General features: G+C 44.4%; 1 protein-coding gene across 1 annotated transcript; it reads left to right on the top strand.

Annotated features, from left to right (window-relative positions):
- The first annotated feature begins 482 nt into the window (after positions 1–482).
- Positions 483–15,166, top strand: SLC30A8 (solute carrier family 30 member 8). Its single transcript, XM_035125657.2, has 8 exons — positions 483–726; positions 3,697–3,878; positions 7,530–7,676; positions 8,473–8,626; positions 10,614–10,803; positions 11,908–12,013; positions 13,114–13,248; positions 14,641–15,166. Exons 1-8 carry the CDS (start codon positions 644–646, stop codon positions 14,784–14,786), a joined length of 1,143 nt encoding a protein of 380 aa, XP_034981548.1. The 5' UTR covers positions 483–643; the 3' UTR covers positions 14,787–15,166.
- Positions 15,167–22,555: the final 7,389 nt, after the last annotated feature.

Genomic DNA, 22,555 nt, shown 5'->3' on the forward strand with positions numbered 1-22,555 from the left:
AATTTAAACGGGAATAGAATCGGGATCTGGGGAAGACTGTGAGCGGGTGCCTGCTCAGTCAGTTTAAAACTGGGGTTAATTTGGACAGCTCTTCAAAGAGAGGACACTTTCAAATCTAGAAAGTAGGACATATGGATATCCTGCACCGAGCCCATAACTGGAATTACAAACAGTCTTTGTGGAGCAAGTAATTCATAAGCACAGGAGAAATGTGTTATGAAATCCTCAGGCTTAAACGGTTTTCTGTCCAGGCAGGTCAAATGACCCAGGCTGTAGCTGCTGAGCAGTGAACAGCAGATTAGCTGTTTCAGAGAAGCCAGGGCTGTTCTGCAGCCACCTGTTGCAGGGGTTTGAGCGAACCTGAGTCAGCAAATCTTGTGCATTTGACTGTGTCAATTGGGGGGGCTGTCAGAAAGCAGGGAAGCCTTCAAGGCACACAGACCGAACAGCAGATTTACATCCCGGGAGGTAGATAGAGATGCTCTCAGCGGTTGAGCAGTTATTGGGTCCCTGGGGATGATTAAGGAGAGGTCCAACCTTGGAAACTTGGGCTGCCGTTTCTCTTGAGCTACAAGAACCGTTTTAATTCCTCATCAGCATCCGAAGAGTGACACAGCCATCATTCGGGATCAACGGGGCCACCATGACAACTATGGCAAAGGATGCCGAAAGGACTTACCTTGTGAATGACAGAGGTGGCAAGAGGTACACCATAGATCTTCCCAGGTAACCATGCCATGCCTGATTCATACAATTGCTTTACTTTCTGCAGAATATCAAGATAAGCATGTTCCAAAGATGTTACTGTTACTTTTATAATTTGCTGGAAGTTGCTCAGAGTGGCTGGGGCAATGCAGACAGGTGGGTGGCAGATCAATGATGATGATGATGAAACATTATTGGTTCTAGACTTGCTGCAAGCTGCAGCATCACTTACTGCAGAACAATCACATTAATGTGGGATAAGTTATGCATAGGCATGTCAGTGGAATTGAATTCATTTTGCCGCTGAAAAGGTAAGCCTACCTAATTTGATCCTTCCAAAACAATACACAAACTAAAACACCACGCGCACCTTTGAAATTTGCATTTCTCTGAATTTGGAATGTAGTTCTCCAATAAAATAATGGTGTAGAAAACTGCATATACTGAGGTAAATTGTGCATAGAAATGGATATATTAGTGAAAATAGGATGCAAAAAGGCATTATATATATTAAAAAATTGTATATTAGCCAAAACTGCATACTTAGATGTGTATATTAGGAGAATTTACACCCTAAAATGCTGCTGAATTTTCATGAGGACTTCAAAAAATAAGTAAATCACAAACAGATGTAGAAATAATAATAATAATAATAATAATAATAATAATAATAATAATAATTTTATTTATACCCCGCCCTTCCCAGTCAAGACCGGGCTCAGGGCGGCTAACAGCAAAAATATCAACGCAAGTATAAAAGAAACAATTCAATTAAAATGCAGATTAATACAATGTTAAAATTCAATTTTAAAATTAGAAATCTACAAGTAAGATAAAACCATTGTAAGATAAAACCTTAGGGGAGGGTAATACCGGGGTCAGACTGCGTCAGTCCAAAGGCCAAGCGGAACAGCTCTGTCTTGCAGGCCCTACGAAAAGATGACAAATCCCGCAGGGCCCTATTCTCCTGAGACAGAGCGTTCCACCAGGTCGGGGCCAGTACTGAGAAGGCCCTGGTCCTGGTTGAGGCCAGCCTAACCACCTTGTGACTCGGGATCTCCAGTATGTTATTATTTGTGGACCTTAATGTCTTCTGCGGGGCATACCGGGAGAGGCGGTCCCGTAGGTACCGTAGGTATGAGAACGGAACTTATGAATGAAGCTGGGAGAAAGCAAAACTGACAGATTCACTCATTTTTAGTTATGGATTACAAGTTTAACTTACTTGATATAGTCTGTTATCCTACTGTATTATAAGCCACTTTTGTTATACTCCAAAATACTGAAGTATAAATATTAAAGCTAATTATTCAGATAGCTGCAAACTTGGCTCCATCTCCCTTTTCCTGTAATACATTTCCTCCCAAGTATTTTGCACAATCCTCACATGTCTACTCAGAAGTAAGCCCAGTGGGTTTCTATGGACCTTGCTCCCAGGCTAGTGTGTATAGGATTGCTGTTATAGTGAACTAGATGATTTAGGGTTAGGTCGCAACCTTATATATCGTTTACTGGGAATGAACCCCACTGAAGTCTGTGGACCTACTTCTGAGTAAGTTTACAGATGATTGCCCTGTTATCGTCCAAGTAAACTGGGGGAGGAGCTATGGCCGAAAAGATATGCAAGAAATCTATTACTTCCTTAAATTGGTTCAAGAGGCTTCATAGGGTGTGATTCATATAAATCAGGCTTCCTCAAGCTCGGCCCTCCAGATGTTTTTGGCCTACAACTCCCATGATCCCTAGCTAGCAGGACCAGTGGTCGGGGATGATGGGAATTGTAGTCTCAAATCATCTGGATGGCCGAGGTTGAGGAAGCCTGATATAAATGGAAGAAAAGAAACAAATTGCAGCCACTGTGGTTATTTGTCACGCTCACATCCAAGGAATATTGACACACACTCTTTGTTACTTCAGACTGATGTATTTTGCGCCACTAGTCTGAGCCACACTACGCTAATACCAATAACTCACTCGGCGAATCGGGAGCAGAGCGGGATGTTTTCTCAGTCAGCCTAGCAAATTTACTGTCACACAGCACAGCGTGTTAATTACATGCTATTGGCGTGTAATTTATTCAGGGCCCCCGCTGAATGCATAAAACCTCTTAAGATAAGCAGGCTAGTAAATCAATGAAAGAAATCTAAACAAGCTCTGATCCCCAGAGTCTTTGAAATCTATGATTTCACCAATATGGACCCCACATTTCCATACTCTCGTGTGCAGAGAATCTCTCTCATAACCTGCATCCTAAAGATCTCAGGTACCTGCCCTTGTTTTAGAAGGAGCACAATTCTAATCCTTGTGGCTGCAAAGGTGAGCATGAAAATGCGTCGTCAGCAGAGGTGCCACCTTGGCTGAAGACTGGGAGGGAGGCGCAGCGTGAGTGTGAAATCTCACATGTTCTGAGTGGCGCACGCACACTGTCAGGAGGAGGTGTTTCATTGAGAGCAGACCTTGCCCAGAGTGGCTGGGGAAACCCAGCCAGATGGGTGGGGTATAAATAATAATAATAATAATAATAATAATAATAATATATTATTATTATTATTATTATTATTATTATTATTATTATTACCCAGTGCTGTGCAGCTTCAATGGCTATGGCTTCTCCTTTCTCACATTCAGGAGAAGCCTGCCTTTGATGTTGTGCCATGCTCAGCTTGGTGACTCGGCCTCTTCCGCCCCATCAGTAATGGGGGGCTGAGCCCCCTGCTAAGGAATATTGAGGGGCCGGGTGACACTTCTGCACCCCAGAGTTGGCGCACCTGGTGGTCAGTGCCTGGTGAAAACTGAGATGCCAGTAGCAGGCTGGCAAGGCTTACTGGGCGACTGGGGAGAGGGCCTGATAATTTATTCAGCTTGCGGAATGCGGCTTTTCTTGGAACAGAAATGATGGAGAGGGACGGAAGGCTTGTGTAGAGAATACGAAGTCGTTGAATTCACAAAAGCTTCTTGTTCCTCTCTCACACATGACATTGATCTACTAAGGAATAATCCACACAAAGCGAACAGCAGTGAGAAATCAGGAAACGTTGTGCCGGTTTCAAGGTATCACTGCCATAACCACTCAGAAGCCTATGAGGAGAGAAAGGGAGAGGAGCGACAAGCCAAGAAGAAGCTTTACCTGGCATCGGTAATTTGCTGCGTCTTCATGATAGCAGAAGTCGTAGGTGGGAGTTCACTATTTCTCTTGTTAAATCTCTCTCTCTCTCTCTCTCTCTCTCTCTCTCTCTCTCTCTCTCTCTCTCTCTCTCTCTCTCTCTCCCCTCTCTCACACCCTCCTACCTCTCTAACGGAGGCAAACGGGAAGTACAGTCAAACCTCAGCTGTCTAATGTAATCCGTTCTGGAAGTCCGTTCGGCTTCCGAAATGTTCGACAACCGAGGTCCACTTTCCGATTGGCTGCAGGAGCGTCCTGCACTCAAGTGGAAGCTGCGTCGGATGTTCAGCTTCCGAAAAACGTTTGAAAAACAGAGCATCTACTTCCGGGTTTTTGGCATTCGGGAGCTGAAACATTCCAAAACAGAGGCATTCAGGAGCCGAGGTTTGACTGTAGAAACACAACTCAAATGCACATTCCAAAGGCAGTTGAGGAAGATGTACAGCAGGGCCAAAGAGGAGCATGTGTTGTTGCCTAGCATGGCTGTCTTTCTGAGAAACAGACTCCAGGTGCTTCAGGTAACCTCAAATATGAATTTGAGTATAGTAGACAGGGAACCCTGCTTACTCCTCTTACTCATCTCTATGGGATGTTCCCTCTTCAAGAACTTCTTATTGACGAAGGAAGTAATTATATAGAAGGACTGTGGCCTGGGAGCATCAGAAAACAGGTCTGGAGCACTATTATTCACCCACCAGGTCTGAAGTTCTCACCTCACCCCTTGAGTGTCCTGGGGACTTAATTTGGTAGTCGAGGGCTGAGAATCCTCTGCAGAACTCTGCTATCCTCATACAGGTATAGCTGCAGTTCTTATGGTTCCCTGGGTACAACGAATAATAATTAATAATTAATAATAGTTCTGGGCACCACAGTTCAAGAAGGATACTGATAAGCTGGAACGTGTCCAGAAGAGGGCAACCAAAATGGTCAAAGGCCTGGAAACGATGCCTTATGAGGAACGGCTTAGGGAGCTGGGTATGTTTAGCCTGGAGAAGAGAAGGTTAAGGGGTGATATGATAACCATGTTCAAATATATAAAAGGATGTCATATAGAGGAGGGAGAAAGGTTGTTTTCTGCTGCTCCAGAGAAGCGGACACGGAGCAACGGATTCAAACTACAAGAAAGAAAATTCCACCTAAACATTAGGAAGAACTTCCTGACAGTAAGAGCTGTTCGGCAGTGGAATTTGCTGCCAAGGAGTGTGGTGGAGTCTCCTTCTTTGGAGGTCTTTAAGCAGAGGCTTGACAGCCATCTGTCAGGAATGCTTTGATGGTGTTTCCTGCTTGGCAGGGGGTTGGACTGGATGCCCCTTGTGGTCTCTTCCAACTCTATGATTCTATGATTCTATGATTCTAAAATAGGTTGTCCTGAGTTCCATATTATTGCTCAGCATGGGCCACATAAGCATATATGGCGCGTGGCCTTTCTAAGAGAAACAGATTCCAGATGTCTTCTAATTTATCTGGAGCTGTGCACAGGTTCCCAGGCGTCTTCAAAAATGAAGTGAGTTTCTGTGTACACAGCAGAGGAGAAAACATTATGCACCTTTTGGCGGCTGCTGCCTGCTTCTTAAGCTCCGGGCAGTCATTTTCTAGGTGCTGTGCAAGATTAGCAAACTTATATAAACATAAGCTTTATGTTAAATGAATTCATCAGCCCTAGAACCTATTTGCATGGACAGATAGTTGTTAGCAATATAAGATTTTCCCCATCTCCCAATTTATAAATCGTTTAAATTGTTGTAGTGCCAACTTTAAGCAGGAATTTTTTTATTTTTGCTGCAGAACTTTAAACTCTGATGAAACACGTATTAACTGCTAGTACAGACAGCAGTCTCTCTGACCTTGCAACGATGAAACTCTTTTATTTTTAAAATCAGTCTAGACAGTGCTTGCTGGATGATTGACCACTGAGTGACTGACAATTCCCATTGCTGTGTTAGTGCACAAAGCAGTAAAAAAAGTCACTGTGAATAACACTCCATCTCGGAAACAATTTGGTGGAAGCATCATTACAAAGCAATAAAGACTTGCTAATCTGAAAGAAGCATTTGTCTTTAAAATAATGAGAGAACAAATTATCCTTCCATCCTACTCTTAGGGGCAAATGCAACTGATACAGTGGCCTGGCTCACACATAACGCTATGCCAAAGCTATTACAGTGGTACCTCGGTCTACGAACAGTCCTGCTAATGAACTATTCGGGCAATGAACTCCGCAAAACTGGAAGTAGGCGTTCCGGCTAGCGAATGTTGCCTCGGAACAGAGGCCGAACGGTGGAAGGGCACTGGTGGCAGGAGGCCTCAGTAGGGTTTAAGAACACTTTGGGTCAAGAATGGACTTGCAGACCGAATTAAGTTTGTAGACTGAGGTACCACTGTACTTCATGCGGACAAGGAAGTGCGCAGCTGCACAGAGCAAAAAGAGTCAAAGCCACTTTGCTCCTGCCTTGATGGGCCACCTGGAGCTAAGCTATGGTTTGGATCAATGTTGGTTTCATAAGGACTTTAAAAAACAAACAAACTGCAAATGGACATGGCAATGTGGGGAACCGACTTTAAGATTGGAAACATGAGAAACTGAGAGAAACCCCAATTGTCAGATTCAATAATACCTAAGCTAATGTGAACCAGAGGATGGAAAGATCCTGGTTTGAAGGACACAGTGGTTCACACCCACCCACCCATGTCCAGCCACCTAATAGTAAGAAGAAGAGTTTGCATTTGATATCCTGCTTTATCACTACCTGAAGGAGTCTCAAAGCAGCTAACATTCTCCTTTCCCTTCCTCCCCCACAAACAAACACTCTGTGAGGTGAGTGGGGCTGAGAGACTTCAAAGAAGTATGACTAGCCCAAGGTCACCCAGCAGCTGCATGTGGAAGAGTGGAGACGTGAACCCAGTTCCCCAGATTACGAGTCTACCACTCTTAACCACTACACCACACTGGCTCTCAGTCATGCCTTGTAGGGACCAGCTGAGAGGCCCAAACCCCAGGAGGAGACCCACTACCAATCCCCGGGTGCCTCCTGTCCTTGGTGATTCTCCTCTGTGCTGTTCTTGTTTCTTCTCCTGGGTGTCACTGACCAAGCATTGAAAGGAACCCTGAGAAGGTGCTGTAAAGTCCACATCCCTTGTCCTGTCTCTGTCTGGAAGATCTGGGAGATATGGTATCCTGGATCTTGAGGGGGAGGACAGGCTGAGTGAGGATGGAGGGGAGAAGTGGTCTCAGAGGACCCACAGGTCTTGCTGCAATGGCCACTCCTGAGTAAAAATATGTAAGTTTTGAGTGACAAAAAAACCTCATACATACCCTCCAACCTTCTTCAGATGCAAATAGGGGCATTCTATTCTACATCAGTATCACTGCTAGTTAGTTGTATGTATTGATTTGGGGGTTTTCTGTTTCCCTCAGGCTTTCCTAACCCACGATACATAAATTCAAAGATTCCTGCGCTTAAAAAACTTCACTGTTTCCTCTAATAACTTTTGTACCTGACCAGGAGGAAATGTTCAAGTAGTGATACTGATGTGGAAAATGTCCCTATTTTCATCTGGGGAACGTTGGAGGGTATGCTACCGCTGTCGTTTGTGTGACACCTGTTTTACATTTTTGCTTCCGTCCTTGGATTGAGTAACTATCATAATTGCTTTGACCTAGGTGGACACATTGCAGGGAGTCTTGCTGTGATGATGGATGCATCCCATGTAATGGTGGACCTGATGAGCTTTCTGATCAGCCTCTTTTCTCTGTGGCTGTCATCTAAACCACCCAGTAAGAAATTCACCTATGGATGGCACAGAGCAGGTACCAAACGTTATTGCAATGTGAAAACTATGAAAAGCAATCCCTACCAACAATGGATCAGATGCTGAGATCAGCACAGAGTAGAGTTCCTCAAGCTTGGGTCTCCGAGCTGTTTTGGGACCATAACACTCATCATCCCTAGCTAGCAGGACCAATGTGGTCAGGGATGATGGGAATTCTAGTGCAAAAACAACTGGAGGGGGCACCAGGTTGTAAAATGTTTGGGGTTGTAGCCAACTAAAGTCCTACTCAGAGTAGACCCATTTAAATTAATAAACCTCAGTCCATGTCTATTAACTTCATTGGGGCTATTTCACGCTTCAGGAGGATCTCCAGATCCTTAGGATTAAGAAACAGATTGCTTTTAAGCACATGCTTAGTCCAGGAATTTGTTCACAGTGTCAGAATGGAGTTCACCACCATGTGATAAATAAATAAACTCCTGGTTTTCCCCCAAAGCATTCTTCTTCAGAGCAGGTTGATTTCGAGGACAAAAATGTCTCAGTTGTTAGTGTTTATACTACATTTTTTTAATGTAGTATAAACCGTATTGCGGTCCTGAGCTGTTTATGGCTTTATAGGTCAAAACCAGCACTTTGAACTGGACCTAGAAACTAATTGGTAGCCAGTGCAGTCAGACCAGAACTAGTGCGGTCAAACCAGCACCAGTCTATAGTGTAGATAGAAGATCATATGCCCTACATCCAGTTAGGCAACAGTAAGGGGTGTGTGACAGCTTTTCGCCGGAAAAATGTTTCAGTTATCCTACTATCCTAACAATTATTTGAATCACTAGAAATCCTTGGAGCTTTCCTGTCAACGATCGTCATCTGGGTGGTGACCGGCATATTGACATTTTTAGCCGTCATGAGGCTGTTGCACCCACATTACGAAATTGAAAGTACAGTCATGCTCATTACGTCTGCCTGCGCAGTAATAGCCAACATAATGTAAGTGGTCCTTTGTTTTAATCTTAAATGCTACTGTGTCAAGGAAAAATGTCATGTTATCATGAGCATTTCCCACCCCACCCCCTTTTTAAAAGTCTAGCTGCAGTTATATTTCAGCGGGGGGAAACTGCAAAAGAGGGTTGAGTTCAACTAAGCTGGATATTTTGACATGGCTGGAATGAGCTGCGATGCTCAGGGAAAAGGGATGCTAAGATGTTGTCGGATTCGCACAAAGAACAGCTGTGCAAGACAAGCCCGGTTTGCTTCAAGTCCTGATTCGGCAATTCTGATCGGGCCCCAGTTCATTTTTGGATCATGCCATGCCTCACCTAACCCAGGTGCGGAACCAAATCAGTGAACTTCCACAACCCCTGGGTCAGGCACCAAGGAGAAGCATGGGAGAGGGAATGGATGTCTCTCTTACATCATCTCTCTCTCCCCCCCCCCCGCCCCATTGCCTGAACAAATGTTTAATATCCTCCACCCCTTTTGACAGCTCTGGGTTGCTCTGGGTGAATCCGATCCATGCAGGTCCATTCTTAGGACCCAGGCAGATCCAGCCTTAACCTATTCTGGAAAAATCTCAGAACAGCCCAAATCAGCTCAACTGAGATTTGTCTGGTCCAGATGCATGGGCCTAGTTGTTATCTAAATATTATTGCAATTATTTGGAATAGCATTAAGAAAAGGAAAGGAAAGGAAAGAATGACATTTGTCTCAAGGAGCTTACAGTCTAAATGTTGACAACTGGGAAGACAACAGAGGAAGGGAAGAGAGAGAAATGCAATTACAATTAAACATAATTAGGCTTCATTACAATTTGAGGATCAGGGGTGTAAGCCAAATGCTTCATGGGAAAAGTAGGTGATTCGGAGGAGGAGCAGGGAGGCCACCACGTACAGTGGTACCTTGGTTCTCAAACGCCTTGGGACTCAAACAACTTGGAACCCAAACACTGCAAACCCGGAAGTAAGTGTCCCGGTTTGCAAGCATTTTTCGGAAGCCGAACGTGCTCCGTTTTGGGGGTTACGCTTCCGTTTTGAGTGCCACACTTCTGTTTTGAGTGTTGCGCTGAGCTCTGTCTGTTTTTGCTATTTATTTTGCATTTTTGTTTATGCGCCTCTTTTTGTTTGTTTTTGTGACTGTGTGGAACCCACAGCTACTGATTGGTTCATTGTGTGAATGGAGTACATTGTTTATTGCTTTCATTTTAGAAATCAATGGTTTTGTTAGATGGTAAAATTCATGTTAAATTGCTGTTTAAGGGGTTGTTTTTAAAAGTCTGGAACGGATTAATCCATTTTGCATTACTTTCTATGGGAAAGTGTGCCTTGGTTTTGAAACGCTTTGGTTTTGGGATGCACATCCGGAACAGATTAAGTTTGAGAGCCAAGGTAGCACTGTACAAGTGTTTCAACAGTCTTGTGGAGGGAGACAGGAAAAAACAAATGCACCTGTCTGCCCGAACTCATCCCCATAACTGCAACCACCTAACCAGGGTGTTTAAACATAGCTTTTGATACACTGATTAAAAAAACCTGTTTGACACCGATTCATCTGCCTGCATTACAAACTGTGAGGATATTTGCTTCCTTTGCTCAAGAAACAGGAGAGAGAATTATATAGCTATGGGATGTTTTCAATTACATATCATAGCGTGCAGAAATTGTATGTGTTATGCCGATTCCAATAACTTGTTTTTATGCGCGATGTTTTTGCATTTGGCAAAAACTGTAAAGAAAGCGTAGTGGTTTTTCTGGTTCCCTTGACCTTTAGAACATTTATCGCTCTTCTAATTAAAAAGGAAGAAAAATCCAAAGTGGTGTACACAATCAAATTAAAGATTAAAACAGCACATAAAAAACAGGCTGAATGGAAACCAGAAAACATAGAGCATCAGAACCTGATTTTAATAGCTTTGTCAATGATGTGCTGGAAAAGCAAAGGGGTGAAGGGATGAGTAGTCTTGCTCATGTGATTCTTGCAGATTAGGCCTGACCCTGCACCCAAAGGGGAAGGAGCATCTTCACCACGGCCACAAAGCCCATCACCACAGACCTTCGGATGCAGAGCAAGTGTTAACCAATGCCAGCATAAGAGCCGCTTTTGTCCACGCCATCGGAGATCTGTTTCAGAGCCTTAGCGTGCTAATCAGTGCGCTTATAATCTTCTTTAAGGTCAGTTTTAGGGACGCTGTGGTCTAAACCACTGAGCCTAGGGCTTGCCGATCGAATCCCCGCGACGGGGTGAGCTCCCGTTGCTCTGTCCCAGCTCCTGCCAATCTAGCAGTTCGAAAGTACGTCAAAGTGCAAGTAGATAAATAGGTACCGCTCCGGCAAGAAGGTAAATGGTGTTTCCGTGCGCTGCTCTGGTTTCCCCAGAAGTGGCTGAGTCATGTTGGCCACATGACCCGGAAAAACAGTCTGCGGACAAACGCCGGCTCCCTCGGCCAGTAAAACGAGATGAGTGCCGCAACCCCAGAGTCGTTCGCGACTGGACTTAACTGTCGGGTCCTTTACCTTTACTTTACCTTTAAGGTCAGTTTTATTGAGTTGACTCACCTCCATAGCAATTAAGCATGCAGCTGTTTTCATAGCATGTCCAATTTTTATGCAGTGCAGCATTTTGTTCTCTCAGTAGCCAACCTATGGGAAGCCTGAATCAGGGCATGAGTGTAATAAGACTCTCCTGCACGTGATCCCAAGCATATACTATTGAGAGGGATGTTGCCTCAGATACTGGAGGTGTGTTGCCATTTGAGGGAATACAAAAGGCTCGCTACCCACAGGTCCACACCATACATTTACACCCTTATACCACCTTAACAGTTATATGTGCTCCCCCAAAGAATCCTGGGAACTGTAGTCTATTAAGGAGGCTGACCTCATGGAGCCAAAGTTCCCAGGATCCTCTGTGATTGTTAAAGGGGTAAGACAGTGCTTTAAAGGCATGGTGTGGATCTGGCCTCGCTCAATCATTAGTTGTTGTTGTTTATGAAACCGCCAATGTTGCACTAAGTCATTTTGTCCTGACTTCCTTCCTCAAAGTGCCACCTCTGTTACTGAAAATGCTATGAGGGTGAGGATGGAGAGAACAGACCCCAAACTCTGGGTTCCAATATGGTTAATATTTATTAACTTTGGTTCAATCTATTTACAAACCTGTGATGACAACCACAAGGCATTTGGTTACATAGCAAATTTTATATTACAAAGCATTTTTTAAAGTGCTTGTTAACAGAAAGTGGTTTATTCACTGAATATCTAATTTTTTTTCTCTAGCCAGAATACAAAATAGCCGACCCTATCTGCACATTTGTATTTTCTGTACTTATTCTGGCAACAACCTTCACTATTTTACGGGACATTTTACTTGTGTTGATGGAAGGTAAGGTGTTTTGTTTGTAGAGCAACTCCCCGCCCCCCAAGAATCCTTCCTTCCTTCCTTCCTTCCTTCCTTCCTTCCTTCCTTCCTTCCTTCCTTCCTTTTTAATATCTACACTACTTATTATCCCACCTTGTTTGCATGATGAACCTCATAGTGAGATACATCAGAGGTGTCCAGGTGGCATCCCATTCATGAGCAAAGCCACCTACAGAATATCAACGTATGAACCGGCATAGATCTAAATATTGAATTCAACAATAAAACATGATGTAAACATGACAGTATCCCCGGTAGTTCCCGGGTTTTCTAGGGCGTTTCATCTGATGAAGATAGCCATGGTTAGAATTGCTAGAAAGCCTCAACATGACTATGAATTCATTCAAAAATTATGGGATTTCATTATTACGTTCCTGCTGTCCCACCAGATATCAATGAACGTGGGGTGCAGGAAATACCCAGCAGACCCCAAACCTAGGAGGTCAACAGCAGAGGCTGTTATTGCTTTGGTTTGATATCTAGAAGCAACTGAGCTCTGTGGAGGAGCAGACCAGATGCTGTTTGCATCATCCTTTGGCCAGAACTTTGGTCTGAGTATCTAACCTGATCCAACTATTCTGGGGTTTCTCTTAGCTCTCTGAACAAGCCTCCTGTTCAAAGGAACCTGCCCTTCCACTGTGGAACACACAAACCCCCTTAATTTACTTTAACAAAGGACCGGTTCACATATGTACGCAGCCTGGTGGTCTTTCACATGCTGTAGTGGTGGATTCTTTCTCTTCCACTCTCTCTCAGATATGCAGTGCAACATGCAAAGCCATTGTGTAGAGAGAGTGGGGTTGCACAAACTTTCCAATGTTTACAAGGGAGGCAGAAATAATGGTGGGGCTGTGTGTATTCTTGTAACGTTATGTACATGGTGAATGGGGTTGATGTGGATACACCTGTCTTTCTACTACGGGAAGAAATTAGATTGGCTTGGTAAACACGTGGACAAGCTCAGAAATAAAGCATTTCTAATGATCTATGATGAAAAATTCTCCTTAAATGTAGGAATCTGTATTTTGGAAATAAAACAAAGGAATTTACCCCCTTTTCTACAGGGTCCCCGGGGGCACTTCCCTATGATGAGGTGAAAGAGAGAATTCTAGCAATAGAAAAAGTGGAGTCTGTTCACAGCCTTCATATTTGGTGTCTGACAATGAACCAGATACTCCTAACAGCTCACATCGTCACAGGTCAGTACATTTATGTAAAAATAAAATAAAATGAGAGAGTCAATATTCAAGCGTTTTCTCGGGAAATTAGGTCAAGCTGAAGGAAAGGCCACTATTTATCTGTGGTCATTGCTTGGTTGTACAAGGGTACACGAGAAGATTAAAAAAAACACAAATGTTGTGGATCTTATGGCCCCAACTCAGAACATACATCCCACTGACATCAAATGGCAGTTCCTTCTATGTGCTTGTAATTGTAGCCTACCTGAGTGTAGGCTGTGAGCCAGAAGTTCAAATCTTAGCCACAAGGTAGCCTTGGCTAGCGGGGGTCTAATGGGCACCACATGTCAGGCTCGGTGAATCAAATCCCTCCCACGGTGGCAGCCCAGAATCAGAGAAACGATAAAAGTTCTTACCAAGCAATTTATCCAATAATTTACAGAGAATGGCAAATGAATGCAGGCGTCCCTAATAATGGTGTTGCTCCAAGTAAAGTCCCACCCCCCCCTATGTCTCCCTTATTCAACGTCACTCCTGCGTTGGTTAATCTGAGCTTTCTGCCTCTGGGCTCTCTGTTCTAATACCCTCAATGCCCGTCTGATCTTGGGACCGGGAGTGGGCGGTCAGGAATGCTTTCCAAGGACACTGAGTCTGTCAGCTGTCACTCCCCTGGTGCTTCTCCTTCTTCCTGCTGTTCTCCTTTCAGTATTTCCCACCTTCTGCCCTCTGCAGTCTCTGATCTACCGTATGCCCTTCTGTAAACCACTGTTGTAAATCTATACTGTCCTCCTCTTCTTGGGAAGGTTCAGGAGAAGGGGGGCGGCCCCCACCATTCCTCTTCAGTCCAATCCCTGACACCACAGCTCTTTCGAGCTCGGAGCCCTCTGTCTGAGATACGAAGATGATCATTATACTGACCAGGAAAAAAGGGAATGGGAATATTTACGTTCGAAAGTCACTAGGGTCCTGTTTACTGGGCATTTGTCCTGATTTGTTCACAAACAGTTTTATGACATCCACGATTACTGAGCATTTATCCAGATTATCTTGCACAAAGTTTGTGGGGAGTTTATATGACATTTTGTGCATTCATTCTGATTTTTCTGCAGGGAGGTTATATGATGTTGCGTCAAACAATTGTTATCCCATCGTTTCCACTGTATTTACCTGTCAGTTTCCTTAATGCAAAAAGCCTGGGTTTTTTTTTTAAGCAGCTTTGTTTCCCAAGCGTACCAAAAACACTTTAATTGTTTAACCTGAATTTGAATCCTTCCCTACAAATTAGCAACAGTCTGGAAGCCGCCTAGTTTTTGCAAACCCCATCCCTTGTTCAACAAACATGAGAAAACTCTTGTCCTTAGGACTGTAAGATGTGGACTGCATCCATTAATTCCTTGTGTTTGTCTCCTACAGTGGATGCTGCAGACAAACAACAGATTTTGAATAAAATTACTGACGTTCTATTTGACACTCACCATTTCTACGCGGTCACCCTTCAAATTGAAGCCAAAGCAGACCAGAAACCAGGCTGTGTTTTCTGTCAAGACCCAAGAGACTGAAGTTATTGGGTTGCACGAATAATCAGTCATTTGATGGGTCCATGGCTACTAAACGAGATGGATTAATAGGCTTTGCTTTGGCCCCCCGTCAAACTGCATTGGAAACACAATGGCCTAAGCATTGTTAAGATTGCAGAACGCACGATTAGGGATCAGTGATTTAATCCATTTCCTCTCCTTACAACTTTTGTGTATGTTCACCCATAAGTCCTTTCCATTCTGTTTCCATATTAATCTGCTTCTTTATTTAAAAAAAGTCTGCAATTATGTATTTAGATTACATTTTGAAATGTATTTTCTCATAAATAAGCATTTAAAAATGTGTTTTCTCTCCAAATATGTGTGGCTTTCTTCTGTTCTGTTTTCTTGTGCTGAGTATTACAACTGAGCCAGTGCAAAAGTCAGTGCATAAGTAACAGAGTAATCCCAACTGCCCTACCCCCTTACTCGCCCCACTACCTAACAAGGGGTGGGCAAATGTGTCAAAAAAATTAATTTTTTAAATAAAAAATCCTTTATTAATAAGTTCAAATAAGTGTCAATTTTATTTTCTTATTTTTCCTGTCTTAAGTTCAGTTTTTCACATTTCCTCACCAGCTTGCAATATTTTAAGTCCTCATCAAAATTCACCCCCAGATTAGTGTGAAATTCTCCTAATGTATGCAATTTTGTCTAATGCACACATTTTTGCAAAGCAATTTCCCTTACTGCAATGCATTATTGTATGATGTCTCCACTAATGCATGCATTCATATGCAGAATGTCCCCTATAGTACATGCATTTTTGGCTGCAGAACTGCATTGCAAAATTCAGAGACATGTGAATTTTGAAGGATGGCTGTGTTTCAGTGCGCATATTGTTTCAGAAGGTGCAAATTGGGTAAGCTCACCTTTAAATGTGAACTGGATTGAATTTCTCCACCATCCCTACACCCAACTCTCTGCTGGCTGCCATTGCTGCAAAATGATGCAAGCGCCGCTCTGTCAATGCAGAGCTTCCCCTTCTAACTACAAAACATGCAGGTGGGAGGAAGGCTGCCAGTGGAAGACCCCAAAATGAGACCTTCTGAAGGCAAGGGTGGCTCAGGTGGCCCGGCATCTGCTGGCCCCACCACTGTCACATGATAGCATCGGTCCCAGGCGCTATATCAGCTCCAAACTAGAACAGCCATCCTGCACCTCCCCTCCAGCACCCGCATCTTCTGCTGTAATGATCCCGTTGCTGCATAAAGCCTCACTGTTCAGCAACCAAGGTCTGGATTGCCCTATGAGTTCCAATCCGCCCATTAGTCCGGGAGATGCCAATCAAGTTGGTTCATATCATAGACTCAGATACTTGGAAGGGACTTTGGAGGTCATTTAGTAACACCTACCCACGCCCTGTCCAATGCAACAGACACACAGCTCTCTAGCCTCTCATTAAATAACAAGCAAAGGAGAGATTATTATTATTATTATTATTATTATTATTATTATTATTATTATTCCCTGCCTATCTGATTGCACTCTCTGCAAGTACTGAGTTCCTCAAGCACCCCTACTAGTGTCAGGCTTCAGGGAATCTGACCCCACCCCCACCCCCATGGTAGGCAGCCAAAAATTAGATAAAGAAGGAGAGTTCTTACCAAGTCTGTTTATTCAATATTCACAGAGAGGGGCTTAAAAAGGAGCTCTTGTAGTAATAATGGTGTTGCTCCAAGTAAAGCCTCCCACCCCCACCATCTCTCCTATTATATGTCATCCCTACATTGGCTGAGCTGAGATTTCTGCCTCTGAGCTTTCTGTTCTCCAACTTTCAATGCTTGCTGGGTTCTGGGAGGGGGGGTCTGGAATGCTTTCCAAAGACACTGAGTCAGTCTGCTGTGTCTCCACTGGTGCTTCTTCTTCCTGCTCCTCTTCCAATATTTCCCAGCTTCACCCCTCTGCAGCCTCTGGACTGGGGCCTTTCACAACCTCCCATTGTACATCTATACAGTGGTACCTTGGTTTAAGAACAGCTTAGTTTATGAACAACTTGGATTAAGAAAACTACAAACCCGGAAGTAGGTGTTTTGGTTTGAGAACTTTGCCTTGTAAGCAGAACATGTTTTGCTTCCTGTTGAGTGTGTTCCATTTGTAAATTGAGTCCCCCACTGCTATGGGAAAGCACGCCTTGGTTTAAGAACACTTTGGTTTAAGAACAAGCTTCCGGAACGGATTAAGTTTATAAACCAAGGTACCACGGTACTGTCTCCCTCTTCTCTGGCAGGTTCAGGCTGAGGAGGCGGTATCCACCACCACCACCCCTCTGCCCAGTCAGTATCTGACAACTAGCAATGAAAGGAAGCAACCCATTCCATCTTATTTCTACATTGGCATACATACCATGCTTTGTGAGGAGCTGCCAAAAAAAGATATTAAACCATTGGCCATGCTGGCTGAGGGTGATGGGAGCTGGCTATTCCTGCTGCCATAGAAAGGTTTGGGGAAACCTCATGCCCAACCCCATAAATGTTTGGACTGCATCCTATCACCCCTAGGTAGCATGGCTAAGGTTAAGGAATGATAGGAGGTGCAGCCCACTGGTATCTGTAAGGCCACAGAGCCCCCCTCCCCATTCCTGCTATCCTTGCCTTGGGCCCTAGGAAGGAAAAGGAGCTTGTAAACTCTGTATAAATCCAGGAGTCTTCCTGGATCATGCACAGCAAAATAGCACGCACAGGCTCTAATTTACCACACTGCCTCAATTTCAATAAGTAATAAAATATTGAACAAAACGTTTAAAAAGAAGCCGGTGGAATCATTAACTACTGAAAATGAGCAAAACAACAAGACGCTTCTTTAATTGCCTCTCCCCCTTCCCAACACACAAAGACACAGTTTATGGAACGAGACACTATTGTGAGACAAAAAGATAATCAATGCTGAGTGGTTGTTCTAGTGAGCGGTGCGGCAATTTAACAGCGCAAGCAGACCAGAGAGGCTGGAGAGCCAACATAGCCTTAAATTAGGATCTCAGGATACTGGAATGGAAAGGCCAGCTGAAGGAACACAAGCAAATGAAGCATCAAGTTACCAAATGCACAGTAATTCTGCTGCCATGGATGTAGCGACTCATCATGCAAGGAAGCATTGTGGGATGACCCAATTCAGGGATAAGGAACCTGTGGCCCCACAGATGTTGTTGGTCTACCACCCGCATTGTCCTGGTCAGTGGCCATGCTGGCTGTGGGTGATGCAAGTTGGAGTCCAACAGCACCTGGGGAGCTACCTGCTCCCTCAGGGCTTCACTCTCTTAAATAAGTTCTCAGTTTGAGCTAACTCCATCGGTGCTGAAGGAACAGCTCCTCTGGAATCCAAAGCCCTTGGGACCAGTCTTCCTTGGAGCAGGTAAATGGACAAGTGGAAGATGCTGGTCCATGTCCTCATTCTCATCACTGCTTGGATGCTCAAGAGTGGACAGACAAGCAGCAGCAGCAATAGCATGGCCTCACATCCTGCTTTACAGAGGTCAGCCCTCTGTCTGTCCAAGTGTGGTTTAAAGACACCTAAGAAGAAGAGCAGAAGCTTTGACATTTGCCCATCGACAGGGAACAACACCTGGGCATCAGGCTGAACAGAGACACACCACCTGGACACAGTCTTCCCCAATATGGTATATTTATTGTGCTTCCATTCAGATTTTGGCAGCTGTACGTAAAGCTAGCCACATTTTGTGCAAATCTGTGCCCTTTTATGGCAACCCGCTCATTTTTTTTCTGGCAATGCATTAGAAGGAAGGAAGATGAGCGAAAGAGTCAAGAGGCTCTGGAGGTCAACGGTGAAAGCCCCCAGAATTCTGTTGGCCTCGGCAGATGCCCAACTTTCCCCCCACCCTCCCCCTGGCTAACATATGCTCAGACTGTGAGCTTAATTTGCAAAGTAATGGTTTCTCTTCATTGCAAAGGTTAAAGGTGTCCCTTTTACTGTGCAATCATGATTATTTGTGCTCATGATGGCATTGGTGTACGCAATCCCACTTTCGATACTGTTTATGCCTGGAAAGGTTTTGGGGTAGACACATGGGTGTAGCCAGGAGGAGCATGGGGGGCAGCTGCTCCCCCTTAAATCAAGTAAATAAAATAAAAATAGAAGTAGAAATTGCCAAAAGATTTTGACAGATTTTTCCAAGCACTTGGGGTCAAAAGAAAGTAATTCAAAGCAACTGTTGTTGGGACATTTCATTCCAAATCAGCTAGACAGAGCCAAACAGAGGATGATGTCAAGTGGGTGCTCTGCCCCCCCCCATATATCTTGGCTACACCCATGGGTGGACAGACTGCTTTATTTCCTATCAGTGCATGTTCTGTGACTTCCTGCTGAAATCCTGTGACTGTCCCGCTTTCATTCCGCTATAGTGCAAGAGTGCCGGGACATCTGGCAATCATGCAATAACTTTTGGGAAAGCATAACGGAACAACTAAGAAAGCGGAATGATGTGGAGAGGATCCAGTATAAATCAACCACTAATGTCCTATGGTTGCATCAGTGACATATTGCAGAATAACCCCCCCCCCAAAAAAAATAGCCCTCACACCAACCTGGAAGGGCCTTGAGAAGCTCATCCTCTACCCTGTTTATACAGGATTCAAGAATCCTTGCAGTGTTTTTCCTTCTTTCTTAAGAATATTTTTTATTGCTTCCCCCCTAAGGTGTGGTATACTAGGCAAGTGCTCCTTGGGCAGCTCTGAGTCTTCTCTCTTCTTTAATGAATCCAGCACAATTGGATCTGGACTTTAATTTGAAAAGTCAAGCTGCTAGTAACCCAGGAATGATTACACATGACGACTCCCACTGCCTGCCTGGCTGGACTTTAAAAGAATTACATCTCCCTGGCCCCATACTAAATCTTATATTTATCATGGAGCCTACATTAAACAGGTCAGTTGCTTTGGCAGAGAAAAGATTCCATTGAGGTGCCAGAGACTTCCCTTTTTCAAAATTAAGTTTCTGTACCGCAATTTTACTGCGTTTCCAATGTTAGTAACAATTTCGTTGTTAACTTTTTCCTACCCAAATGTGTGGGAAAGTGTGCTTTAAAATGTCTGGCTGCTTTACGTTTGGGTAGGGTTATCAGAGAATTCTGGCAGAAACAGAAACAGGAGAGGAAATTGCTCATATTTGCCAAATTGACCCATCTCTGGAAAAGAAAGCAATTCAGAGAATACGATTGGTGTTCACTGTTGTTGCTTTCAGTCTGTAAATGATACATAACTGATTACATTCCTCCATTTGTATTGTGTTTCCTTTGCATTGAAATGAATGGGGTGGAATAATGTAAAGACAACATGGTTTATGTGATCAACATAGTTATCTGTGTAAATTACATAATTTCGCCAGAGTGCTGTGAGACAGTTATTTTTGGCAGAAGTTGAACAGCAGTGGAACGGAAACAGTGATGCATGTGATGAATACAGGGGCGAAATAGAAAATGATGCTTTCTTACATCCCTGCATTTGGACTTAGCACTCCTTCAATGCAGAGGCCCTGCTGCCTCTGTGTTGCTTAGGCTACCTCTTTACTACCCTCTTGAAGGCAAGTTTGGTTTGTTCTCTCCAACCTTTTCCCCTCTCTGCTCTGGGACAGGACTGGTCTACTCATTCCAGAGGCACAGTCTTCCCAGAACTGATGCCCTTCAGAAGTTTGAGCACAACCCCTATAATCTCAGGCTTTGGCCATGCTGGCTGAGGCTGATGGCCGTTTTTTGTTTGTTGCAAAACATCTGGAAGACATCAAGTTAAGGGAAGGTGATGCTGACCAGGGATGCTGTTAGACACCAGCTCTCATCAGCCCCAAACCACCATGGCCAGTGGTCAAGCAGGAGGATGGTTGCAGAGCAGAGTATTGCAGAGAAGGCAATACTGAATTAGATGGACCAATCTAATGATTTGACTTGGTATAAGGCATCTTCTATCATACTGCCTAGTCAGTTTCTCCAGTCTTAAATTACATAGCTATGGTTATTATGGATATTGCATATTTATGCATCTGGATTTTTAAAAATGTAGATCATCTGAAACCATGCTTATTGCATAGCTAGTGTCAGGGGGACACCCTACAGAGAGCCGCCCCCTGTCATCCTGACAAGCTCTTCACCCAGCATCAGCACAAGCAGCGGGTCAGGAGAAAGGAATGAGGAAGTGAGCGGGCAGGAGAGAGGGCTCTTTCAGGTATCGGAGCTTCAGCACCACTATGAGAGAGGGCCGGGGGGGGGAGGAGTCTGGAGAGATGTCGGACACAGGACCGCCAGAAAGGAGACCGTTCCCTCTGATGCCCAAATTGAGGCGCGCGCCCACCCGTAGGGCCAGGGGGCGGCGCTTTGGGGTGCCCAGGCTTTTATGCTGGCGAGAACCCAGAAGAAGCCATTGCGGGGTTCTGACACGGACTAGGAAGTCATGTTTGCTGATATCTTTGCACTGTCAATAATATGCACAATAAAACTCTGAAAGACAAGACGGAGTGGAGCGTCTTTACTCAAGAGTAGCCGCAGACACCTCTGACAGCTAGGTATTTTGATTGTGTGCTTTAAATTTCCATATTGTAAACTGCTTCAATATCTATGGGCAGTGGTTGTTGTTGCCATTTGAAAGAGAATCGATTGTTGAGTTAAACTGCTATGTCAGCTGCACCAAAGTGTTCTCCCCAAGTCATATTTTCATTGTGCCACATACTTTTGCCTCTGGCACTGCCCAGAACTGGCATGTGGGCCCCAGAAGGCTCTCCAAGAAGAAATGAAGTTCTTGGGCTGAAAACATCCCCCACCTTTGGCCTATTGACTGACTTGCTTTCTTCCATGTAACTGTTAAAGCCAACTTGCCCTCCTTTGTACTTGCCTTTCTCTCTGCCCACCCCCTGGCCCAGAATTTCTAGGCTAAAGGTAAAGGTAAAGGGACCCCTGACCATTAGGTCCAGTCATGACCGACTCTGGGGTTGCGCGCTCATTTCGCATTATTGGCTGAGGGAGCCGGCGTATAGCTTCCAGGTCATGTGGCCAGCATGACAAAGCCGCTTCTGGCAAACCAGAGCAGCACATGGAAACGCCGTTTACCTTCCCGCTGTAGCGGTTCCTATTTATCTACTTGCATTTTGACGTGCTTTCGAACTGCTAGGTTGGCAGGAGCTGGGACCAAGCAACGGGAGCTCACCCCGTCACAGGGATTCGAACCGCCAACCTTCTGATCAGCAAGCCCTAGGCTCAGTGATTTAACCACAGTTGTTGTTGTTGTTTAGTCGTTTAGTCGTGTCCGACTCTTCGTGACCCCATGGACCATAGCACGCCAGGCACTCCTGTCTTCCACTGCCTCCCGTAGTTTGGTCAAACTCATGTTCGTAGCTTCGAGAACACTGTCCAACCATCTTGTCCTCTGTCGTCCCCTTCTCCTAGTGCCCTCAATCTTTCCCAACATCAGGGTCTTTTCCAAGGATTCTTCTCTTCTCATGAGGTGGCCAAAGTATTGGAGCCTCAGCTTCACGATCTGTCCTTCCAGGGAGCACTCAGGGCTGATTTCCTTAAGAATTGATAGGTTTGATCTTCTAGCAGTCCATGGGACTCTCAAGAGTCTCCTCCAGCACCATAATTCAAAAGCATCAATTCTTCGGCGATCAGCCTTCTTTATGGTCCAGCTCTCACTTCCATACATCACTACTGGGAAAACCATAGCTTTAACTATACGGACCTTTGTCGGCAAGGTGATGTCTCTGCTTTTTAAGATGCTGTCTAGGTTTGTCATTGCTTTTCTCCCAAGAAGCAG

The sequence above is a fragment of the Zootoca vivipara genome, chromosome 8 (genome assembly GCF_963506605.1).
Source record: "Zootoca vivipara chromosome 8, rZooViv1.1, whole genome shotgun sequence".
In the NCBI taxonomy this organism is placed as follows: domain Eukaryota; kingdom Metazoa; phylum Chordata; class Lepidosauria; order Squamata; family Lacertidae; genus Zootoca; species Zootoca vivipara.

Bases quoted from the DNA above. Each gene is read 5' to 3' on its own strand.
- SLC30A8 (XM_035125657.2), top strand. From the start codon at position 644: ATGACAACTATGGCAAAGGATGCCGAAAGGACTTACCTTGTGAATGAC. The intron at 727-3,696 runs GTAACCATGCCA...TGATCTACTAAG, and splicing joins TACACCATAGATCTTCCCAG to GAATAATCCACACAAAGCGA. The intron at 12,014-13,113 runs GTAAGGTGTTTT...CCTTTTCTACAG, and splicing joins TTTACTTGTGTTGATGGAAG to GGTCCCCGGGGGCACTTCCC.